General features: G+C 37.6%; 1 protein-coding gene across 1 annotated transcript in view; it reads right to left on the reverse strand.

Moving 5' to 3' along the window:
* The window catches only part of ptprb (protein tyrosine phosphatase receptor type b), a 43,140-nt gene extending 33,845 nt beyond the window's left edge, over positions 1-9,295 (reverse strand). Inside the window, exons 1-2 of the mRNA XM_026146467.1 lie at positions 8,810-9,295; positions 2,877-3,255 (exon numbers count right to left, since the gene is read on the reverse strand). Coding sequence (XP_026002252.1) covers positions 2,877-3,255; positions 8,810-8,884 — 454 coding nt within the window. The 5' untranslated portion in view covers positions 8,885-9,295. The remainder of the gene's footprint in view (positions 1-2,876; positions 3,256-8,809) is intronic.
* Positions 9,296-11,409: the final 2,114 nt, after the last annotated feature.

Raw genomic sequence — 11,409 nt, forward strand, 5'->3', positions numbered from 1 at the left:
GGCTGGTGACACAAGAGTACTTTTTTAACAACCCTGTGAGGCTGCAGAGAGGCGATGTGGGAGAAATTCAAACAGGCATGTGTGTGTGTGTGTGTGTGTGTGTGTGTGTGTGTGTGTGTGTGTGTGTGTGTGTGTGTGTGTGTGTGTGTGTGTGTGTGTGTGTGTCAGCAGGCCTCCCACGATGTTCAGACTTTGATGACAAGGCCACAGATGGATGCGATGGATCCTTTTCCTGCTGAAACCTCCCTGCAGTCCGACTGACCTTCATGTTCAAAATATATAATTTACCTTAAAGGAACAGTCCCACTGTTTCAGACAACATGGAGCTCTACCATGTTCGAGCTCAACACATCCTTTGGTTAGATGACAACCACAACATCAGTGGACACAAACACAATGCTGTAACGCAGCACATGTGAACATGGTGCAACTCGAGGCCGTTTAGGATCCACAGTTATTTCTTTGTTCTTTGTTTAAGCTTTTCTGACCCACAAAGCTACGACTGGTCTGAAGAATTTAGGACTGGTTCTGTACGTGCAGCCAGTCGCAGCCCTCTTCCTAAAACTGCTGTGAAGAAATGCCACCATGCTAATGGTTAAAGGCTACAAAGAAGTAAAGACATGGCATCAACATAGACCTTCACTGTGAAATGATTAGAAGTATCTTTACTCTGTAACTGGCAGACATACATGAACACTTTAAGAACTCTCTCATAACCTGAACCCAACATTAAATATTTAAGTTTTTCCTCTGTTGCCAACCAACTCTCTGAAATAAGCGCAGGAAACCTCGACACCACCCATAGTTCAGAGCAGAGAGCTTGTATTTGTTTCCAATAGCCTGAACATGATTTATGAAATTTGACCATTTTCTGTTACTATATGGGATAAAAATCAATGTCAGAAAATGATAACTGTTGCTTTTTTTATAGAAACTGTTAGCATTCATACATCTGCTGCTTAAGTCTGAAGTCAATCGTTTTCAGGTTCACATTCTCAAATCAAATAAACACAGAGTAAAAATTGTTTCAGCTCCAATAAAATCATCAGTGTGTCTTCTCTCCAGGAGCTATAATAAGGTGTGATGTTCAAACTTCTATGACAAGCAGGACTGATGAGGTTTTAGTTTTAGAAACATCCTATGAGGTCTTATCTTAAAGACCTCTTAGTACTTTTCTTCTGTCTTCCTCCCCTTACACCCAGCCAGCCGCAGCAGATGGCCACCCCTCCCTGAGCCTGGTTCTGCTGGAGGTTTCTTCCTATTGAAAGGGAGTTTTTCCTTCCCACTATCACCAAGTGCTTGAGCATAGTTTGATGGTCGGGGTTTTCCCTGTTTTATTGTAGAATCTTACAATATAAAGCACCTTGGCAAAACCGCTGTTATGACTTGGTGGTATATAAATAAAACTTAACTGAACCAAGTTAGAAATTAGCTACTTAGTTTTTATCTGGAGAGGATATACCATGTTCTGACTTTCTTTCTAAAAAGTCTTAAATGTAGAGTACTGCTATAACTTTGCCATAAATTTGGACAAAAATAAAGATGAAAACTAAATAGTGATGTTTGGAAGGTCAGTATAGTTGTGCTAGTTTATATAATGATTTGATATGTTTTAGCCTACCTCGTGACTAGCTACAGATCTAAGACTAATATAAAAACACTTGCACAAGGAATATGGAGGATGGGCGTTAAACTGTTCTCAATAATAGTTAATGTTGAGGACAAACAGACAAACGTCTTCATGTGACAGGAAGAAGATCCCAAAAACAGACCAAACTTCAGACCACGGTGTCTGACATGATCCTTCACGCAACAACTTAGTTAAATATAAAACTAAAGTCGGGATTAAGAAAGCTTGAATAATCTAGTAAGCTACAGGTGGATGGTTCTGTATCTAAAGATATCTTCAAATATCTTCAAAACTAAGTTTCTATTATTCTTTGAGACGTGAGACAGTTGCCTGGTTCATAGTTAGATTTTTCAACAAACTAACCAACCAACCAAGCTGGCAACCAAATAAATACATGTGATGTAAAAATATTTGACCAGTCCACTAAAGGTCAGTGGATGTAACAGTCGGCATGCCACAGAAGATAAGAAATCACAAACGCCACAGTAGAAGTGTTTTGCATTTCTGAGAAGGTTACTGTCGGGACTCGATTGGGTGCAGCAACACCCAGTTTTCCCCAAACTCAACACACACATGAACACAAACACACACTTATACACACCTTCACACCCTTTCCCAGTGCTTCCCACAGAACAAAGAAACAATGGAGGCAGGAAATGGCTGAACCCTGAGCTCTGCCCACGATGGAAATACACACTGAGGGTCCAACTTCTGTTCTGGACTCCCGCCAGCGTAGAGACACAACACACACACATGCATTTACTTTAACAGCTCTATCACTCTCTCTCAGCAGGGCAGGGGTTCCTGTAGCTAATCACAGAGCTGCAGAGAGGGGAAGCTGCATGACATTAACTCTGAGGTACACAAAGACATGGAGGTCGAGTCCTGTTGGTTCACTTCAAACGCGAGAGGGCAGAGGAGATGGAAACAATGCAATGAAACAGAAAACAATAGAGTATTAGCTCCACTATAGTGAATGGGGTTTAAGTCTGTGAACTGGTGCAGGTATGGTGTGTTTAGCACCGTGTCAAATAAAATAAAAATTTGTCTTGCCCTAATAAAACTACAAGAAGTAGCAGAAATGTCACACGTTCAACATAAATTCATTGTGCATTTGTAATCAAAATTACTGAGTATTCTAAGTAAGTAATGAGTATGCACATTAATATTGATATTTCCGTCAACAGTATGTATCTTTTTTGAATATTTTACATTTTTGACACATCTAGATGGGATCAGGACTTACTGGTGTGCGCGGTGATGTTTGCAGACTCCTGATCGGTCTTCGACTGCACCTGCAGCTGGTAGGTGGTCCCAGGCTCCAGGTGATCCAGAACACAGGTGAAAACTTCTCTCATGCTCTTGTTTCCTCCTGCTTCAACTCCTAGCTGGTCGGTTCCTACATGATGTGCTCTGCTTGAACCCTCCAACGCCTCCTCTTCTCTTGTTTTTTGCCTACACTCGATGCCATCTGTATCTGGAGAGGTCACAGTGAAAGAGCAGTTCTGTCCAGGTGTGCTCACAGTCAGTGATATGGAGTCCAGACTGGATACCAATTCAGATAAGGAGATGCTACATGGTGAAGAAGCTACATTTTCCTCTGCGGGAGCTGCGCTGCTTCCATTCTGACAGAAGAGATCAGACATCAGTGAGAAGAAACATTGAGAGGAAAACTTTAGAAATAAAAGCATAACATAAGTTTTTTTTTCCAGGTGTTTGTGACCAAAAGGTACACCAGTTAATACTGGGGAAAAAAATGCAATGCCTGAGCAAGGAAACCAAAAGCTGCATTTCTCCACTTGAGGCTTCAAAAGTGAGTCAGTCCTCAAAGACTTCATTGTTAGAGCTTTACAGGAGTCATACCTTTTGGTGCATTTCTAATCACCTGACCAATAATATGGCTCCTGTGCAGTTAATTGTATCAAACAGTCTATAAAGTTTGAGCCATGGTGGCCCTGAGAGTAAAACTGCAGGTCCCCACGAAGTACCGTAGGAAAGAACACCAGTTCAACTGATTTTATTTTGGCATGTAAAAATGTGGAACGTTTTTCTCAGATAACTGAACATGACGTACAGTGTCAGAAAAGATTATGATATTGTTCAAAATATCAGAATGTAATTTTAACTATTTTATATATGTACATATATATACATATATATATATATATACACACACACATATGTATATATATATATATATATATATATATATATATATATATATATATATATATATATATATACATACATATATATATATATACATACATATATATATATACATACATATATATATATACATACATATATATATATACACACATATATATATATATACATATATATATATATAAAGACATCCTCACGAAACACAATGGAGACAGAAGTGACGAGCTAATGGTAAACGGCTAGAAGCGAACATATAATTACAATATTAAACAACTCATCCCATTAAAACACACTTTACCTGCATCCTGTAGCATAGTTTTTTTGTGAGATTTTCTTTTCCTTTATATATATGTATATATATATATATATATATATATATATATATATATATATATATATATATATATATATATATATATATATATATATATATATGTATATATATATATATATGTATATACCTGCATCCTGTAGCATATATGTATATATATATATATATATATATATATATATATATATATATATATATATATATATATATATATATATATATATATATATATATATATATGTATATATATATATATATATATATATATATATATATATATATGTATATATATATATATATATATATATATATATATATATATATATATATATATATATATATATATATATATATATATATATATATATACACATATATATAAAGGAAAAGAAAATCTCACAAAAAAACTATGCTACAGGATGCAGGTAAAGTGTGTTTTAATGGGATGAGTTGTTTAATATTGTAATTATATGTTCGCTTCTAGCCGTTTACCATTAGCTCGTCACTTCTGTCTCCATTGTGTTTCGTGAGGATGTCTTTTGTGAGCTGATGCTGTCTTTTCTGCCTTGAGTTGCAGTGCATTTGACCTCTCAGGTCCACCGTACTGAAATTCTGAGAACTGATTTTGGATGTTGCTGAGCACTAATGAGCAGGTCTCTGTATCTGTTAGCCAATACCACCCTATCGTCCAAATATGGTTAACAGTTTCTACAGACATGTTGATGCTGGAGCGTTCAGGAATCTGCAGCCTGTTTTCCATAAGGGAGGAAACAACAGACTTTTATAGTCTGCTTTCAAGTCTACAGGAGGTTCATTCCCAAAATGAAGACGTTGGGCGTTGCTGTACTTTGATCCCATTGTTCTGATAAATTTCTGAAGTTCTGGCTACAGAGGAGCCAAAACGTAAGTAGTACTCAGATCATGAGTCCAAATTTTCCCCACCCTTCTTAATTTTGATCAGCAAACAAAAACTTTTTTTTCATTTTTCTTTAATATTTTCTGCTTTCCAAATATTTTTCTGATTTTGACTCACACATGAATAGGGGCATATTTTGGTGTTGATGCTCCAACCACTGAGAGGTAAGAGCCCAGTTTGACCTGCAAAGTAGGCGCTGGGAAGTAAGGGGGGTGGTGTAAGTTGAGCGGCTATTTTTAGAGTCCTTTCTATACCTTGTTCTGTAGTTTGTTTTTTCCTACTTGTTTTTGGCTTTCAATTTAACTCACTGAGGTTCAGACCCTAAAAACAGCTCAACTGGGTTTAGGAAAGGATCACAGATGGACACAGTGATGCCACCAGTTGCATTTTGAAGAGTGCTAAGTTATCAGCTAATGCCAGCTAAATTAGTTAGCACGCTGCATCCATAGACTGTATCAGAGCATCACACAAACTCCTGCTAATCAGTGCTCTGTAACATCCAAATAAAATCCTAGAATATAACTCCTCAAAACTGCAGCTCAGACATCTTGGACGGTCTGTTAGTACAATAACCTCACAGCAGCCATATTAGTGGTCAGATAATGTCATTAAAAATGCTCCACAACGCTCCAACAGCACAAACACAGTCCAGAGGTCCAGTTCAGTGACTCCAGTTAACTGAGGTGAAGCCTAGCACACAGCTAGCAGCTCCAGCCACCTGTGCCACCGTCCATTTAGCAGTCAAAGAGACCAGGCCCCCAACAATGCCAACTGTAAGCCAATGTAAAGAGGTAAGTTATAAAAATATTCTGTACAATTGTTATGAAGAGACTAAATTAGCTACAGAGAACGTATTTATACATAATTCCTGCTTTAAAGTTGAGCATTTTAAAATGTTTATAGGGACTGACTTGCTTTTGAACCCTCAAGTAGACATCAGTGGAACAGCAGATTTTGTCTAATGGCCCCAGATGTTGCTACTTGGCCAACAACATTAATAACCTTTGAGATTCACACACCTTTATCACCAATGTAATATCCCACTCTGTCAAGCTACACACCAATGGAAACTTTGTGTGTGACTTAGTCATACCAGCAGTGCAGCTTTGACAAAACAGCATTAATTAATGAGACTGAGGTGCACAAAGCTATCAAAGTGTCACCCAAAATGAGCAAAAATAGAATCAAATTTATTTGGTTCACCTCATGAGGGTCCAATCAGAAATGGCAGAAACTGACCGATCAAACCAACAAGCTTTTTAGCAACTACTGTCAGGCTCTGCTGCGAAGTATAAAGATTAAGAGTTTATTTTAGTAAAAGGGCTGATTTTAAGGCTTTGAGAGCTGCAGAGTTTCTGAAGTATCCACCGCACGGACAGTTATTCAGCTGTGCTATTTAAAGAGCTGCGACTGCATGTTTGTGCGTTTCTATCATGTTTTGGGTTTGACTGTTGAACTGACCTCCTCTGTACTATGATAATAAAGTTGGAGATAGTTGCTTCTGAGCTTTTTGTCCTCAAATTTTGGCCAGCACAAGAGAAAATAAAACAATTTGTCACTGATAATGAAGTTCAGGGAGTTCAGAGACAACAATGCGGCAATGAGGCGACAGTCAGGAAGAGAAGGAAGTGCGACCGAGGAAAATGAGACTGTATAAATGTTGGTGTAACTTACTAATCACAGAAGTAGCAGCATGAGGTTATGGTTAAATCAACCTTCAATCGGCTTTGATATACTTTGATATAGTTGGAATTCTTTATTAATAAAGAAACGCCTGAACTGCCCCCAAACACTAATGTGAGCTAAACCTTGGCTTACTGTGAGGTCAGACTCATTAACCCTGTCCTACCCAGATAACTGACAGTGAGACTAGTCTGGGCTTCATTTTGCAAAAGTTAAGCACTGGAAAATGTGTGCTATGACATGTCCAAATGTGGCCCACATGTCATAGCACACCTCATATGTGGCACGTCATCGTTAAACCTCTGGGAGATTTTAGGCAGTCAGTCAAAGTCAAATATGGCCCAAGCAAAACTGTACAGGAGCCAAACCTTCACTGCTACTTGGGTAAACCTGCTGATGTGCAGTTTTTGGTTTCAGCCAACAATCATCAGAGTGTAAACCTGAAGACACTGGCTAGAAGTAAAATGTTCTGTTCAGTGTTTCTTTCACTGAACAAACATAAAGAAACATGAAACTGAAGCAATGATAGTAAGAACATCCCATTTTTTTTACTTCTGAAAAAAAAATACATATTTATTATTTGGAACTGTAATCTAGAAATGCATTCATCAGGAGCATGTGTTTCTTCTCTGCTTTTCTGCAATCACATCCCTGGTTTAGCGCCAAACAAGTGACTCGCTTGTTTGAGTGTTTTAACCGCCGGGTCCACATATGTGGACATCACATTTTGGGTTGTCTAGACCAAAATACTAAATTTTGCTTTACAAGGGCCTGATATCCACTTACAAGGACATTATACGCCACTGTTCTATCGAAATTTAAAACAAATGTTCTCAATTGTGGATCTCATTTTTCTCAGAAACAAAAATTGGGTAAAAAAAAAATCTGGTAATTCTTTGTTTTTACATTCATCAGGTCCTAATATGTCCAAATATCAAAGAGAAATTAAAAATGCATGACATGGAAGAGTTCAGGTCTTAGGAGGTTAAAGTGGATGGAAGTATATTTAATGAAGTGAACCGTGCAAAAAGAAATCATTTTGTACATAGAAAAATGTTTTAGATTGTGTAAATGCTCCATCACATGTTGGAGCTCAAAGCAACACAAAGAGAGATGGCACTTTATGAGGTTTCCCTTTGCAGTAACAGGTGTCACCAAAGAAGACAAACTGTATCGCACAAACTTTTGTTTGTATCGAACTCAAAGTCTAAATTATAATTTTTAAAGGGTTCATTTCAAATAAAGTCTCATACATTTCTGGCAATTTTCTTGATTAAACATTTCCGTTTTGGTGTTTAGAACAGGTCAAAAGCCTTTGAAAAGTGTTGAATGTTAATCAAATCAAACACTATGCATAGTTCACTGGTGACCTGATGGATGCTAACACCAAGATTTGTTTGTCATGAAGACAAATCTTTCTTAAAAGGATGAAAAATACAGATTGTTCTAAATATATACGTATATGTATATATATTTGGTTGGTTTAAGACAAAGTTTGCTGTTATATCTCAAGTTTTCTAACTAAGAATGACAAGGTCCTTAAAGCTTGACATTAACATAAATTAACCTGGTTTCATCTTTTTAGGCTAAACAGTGAATCTACTCTATGTAACATCTCACATGGATTTCATTTTATTTATCTCATTGCGTGTAATTTTATTCACACCTGACTGCTTTGGTATTTAAAATGTAAAAAAAGAAGGGCCAGTTTTATTTTGCAGTTTAATTTAAAGAACTGAAAGAAACCATGATTTAATATTTGCTCATCTTGTATTAGGCACACTTTTGAAAACAGAGTTGTGGAGACTTGTTCACAAAGCACTTTGTTTCTTTTCTTGTTGCATTTTTGTAAAAGTCCATGAAATATATAATAATTACTAAATTTCTAAAAAAAAAAATTACATATTTGGAAAAGTAAAAAAAGTTTGCATTGTGTCCGAGATGACCCTGGACTACAGGAGCATGCAGAGTGATCAAAGTTAATCTAAAGAGTAACTCAGATCGCACGAGGTTGATATCACATTTGAAGCTTCTTATGTATGTGCTCCTTTTCTACACAGATCATGAATGTCAGACTGACCTGATGCAGCATCAGCAGCAGCAACGAGGTGAACCGCAGACAGCAGAAATAACTGCAAACTTTACATTTCAGCATTTTGATCCTGTCTCAGATCCCCACGCGGACCATGCACCACCATAATCCTAAGCCTGAGGTAGGACGGGTGTGTTTGTATTCACTGTTTCAGGTGGATGGTAGAAAATATCCTTCTCTTTAGTCTCTTTTGTGTTCAGCAAAGAATCCAAGTCCTGATAGGAAACCGAAGAAAAATGTTGAGAAAAAGTGGTTAAATGTCCTTTTTAATATCTTTTAAAAAATTATTCCTTTTTTAGACAAAAAATTGAAATTTTCCCAGGAAATGTGGTTTTATTTATCCGTCGTCTCTGCTCTGCCTCGTGTCCATCCTCTCCTTAAAACTCTCAAAGTAAAACAGCCTTTCCCCTCTTTGCGCTCCCTGTCTCACCAGCTGTATGTCTCTCTTCCTGCCTGTCTGTCTGTCACTCTATAGTGTTGAGGTTGGGACTCAGTAGCGGACTTCCTCAATCAGGCCAACAGACCTGTGAGTCACTGCAAAGGCACGACTACAAACCCAGCCTGGATGGAGGCTAAAAATAGGCCTGCAACTACAATAGCAGCACACCTTGATGCACTGACAGCAGAGGTAGATGTTAAAAATAGAGACGAGTGTTTGATTAAATCTCACTGAGACTGAAGTTTAAAGTTTGCTCCGTCTCTCTTTTTTAGTGACAGCTTTGTCTTTGGATGCCGCTCCATTAGTAACTTTGCTGTTTCTGTGGGTCTATATTCGGCTCAGCTGTATATTCAACTCTAACAAGTCTTCTATTGAGTAGGTTTACAAGCTAAACGCCAAGCCACTGTTACTCCCTTCAATGGCAAGTGACCTGCTGGATATTCAGAGAGCATAAAACCAGTGCATCAAAGAGCTGGGGAATTATTTTTATAGAGCCAACATCAATGATGATTATATTCATATAAGAATTTATATGTATGACTAAACTCTATCTTAAGAAAAGATATAATCCATAAAGTTTCTTGATTAAACATTTCCGTTTCTAGCCATGTAGTGGCTAGAATTTTGTTTGCACTGACAACAACAGGTCTCACCCATATGGAAAAGAAATAGTAAAAACTTATATGACTTAACTCATGAAAGTGGCCACTTTCATGAGTAAATCATATAAGGCTTACATGATTTACTCATGAAAGTGGCCACTTTCACATTACTTTCATATATTGTTTTAGTAAGTATCCAAAACATACAAGTTTCATTATATAATTCTTCAAGGGATCTTATATCTGTTTTTACTCTTGTATGCTTTTCATACAAGTTTCACACAAGACAGATACAAACCTTATAAGTTTTATATATATCTTTTCCATATGGGCATTCTCAACAGGTGCTGGACTTCACCAGCACTGCCCTTTGTCCACAATTCTTTTTAGGTATTTGTCGGCAGCCTTTCGTGAAAAGGTTCCTGTTAGGTGGTATATTTAAGGTGGCCCAAGGATTGCTTCACTGAGTGATGAACTCTGGCTTGCCCTGCAGCAGTTTGCAGCTGAGTGCAAATCAAGGAGTAAGGGTTAGTACCTCAAAGCCTGAGGCCATGGACATTTCCTGGACACCAGCTAGATAATATACTCCATGCATTACTACCAGGAGCAGGCCAACCCAGGACGTGCTGGATTATGCTTCTTGGCTGGCTCGGTGTCCCTGCAGTGGAATTAGAGGCCTCATTTAGGGAGGGGGAGGTCTGGGCATTTCTGGTTACACTGTGGTCACCATGACATGGACCAAAATAAGCATCAGAAAATGGATTGATGGTTTAATAGGTCAGTATAACGAGACAGAGCCATGGTTTATTTAATGGATATGCATTAAATATATGCAACCAACACTTCTCAAAAGGAGCAACGTGACAGCAAGGGGGCTCCATTTCTTCTTTCGAAGTTTTACGACTACCAGCGATCAGCTGCCGAGTGCTTACAGGCGAGTTTCCATCATCCATGCAAACTACAGACAACCGTGTCAATCTGCGAGCAATAAAAGCATTCACAAGGAGATTTTGGTGCATCATCTTCTAATATCGCCTAACAAAGTCCACCACCCTCAGGGAATACACAGCATTCCCTAGTGAGGACCCCAAGGGGGCCCACTAACCAGTGTCTGAGACACAGTAATGGACAAAGTGGTTTTCCAACAACCACAGTTTTTTTTTTTTTTTTTCCATAGCAGAATTTTAACATAGAAGCCTAACACATCCTTACATGTGTGACAAACTGCTAAATACTGGAAATCAAATTTCAGCTTTTCCACTTTTCACTGTACAACTTTTATCTTGTAGTTTCAACAAATACAAGTCAAAATAATAAATACCATGAAAGTTATGTTGGAAAATTCAGATTTGTTGGTTCTTGTCTGTAATGCCTAATTAGCTATAATTGTGCTTTCAGGCCTCTGGTTAGCTTTCTAGCATGATGGAGTTTTGTTTATATTATCTTTGTAAAAAACGTAATAATTCTAATTCAGTTTTGTGTTATGAATTTCTCTACTGTTTCCCCTTTCCTCCCAAAATATATACACTTAATTATCCACAATAACA

Source organism: Astatotilapia calliptera, chromosome 17 (genome assembly GCF_900246225.1).
Source record: "Astatotilapia calliptera chromosome 17, fAstCal1.2, whole genome shotgun sequence".
Taxonomy (NCBI): Eukaryota; Metazoa; Chordata; class Actinopteri; order Cichliformes; family Cichlidae; genus Astatotilapia; species Astatotilapia calliptera.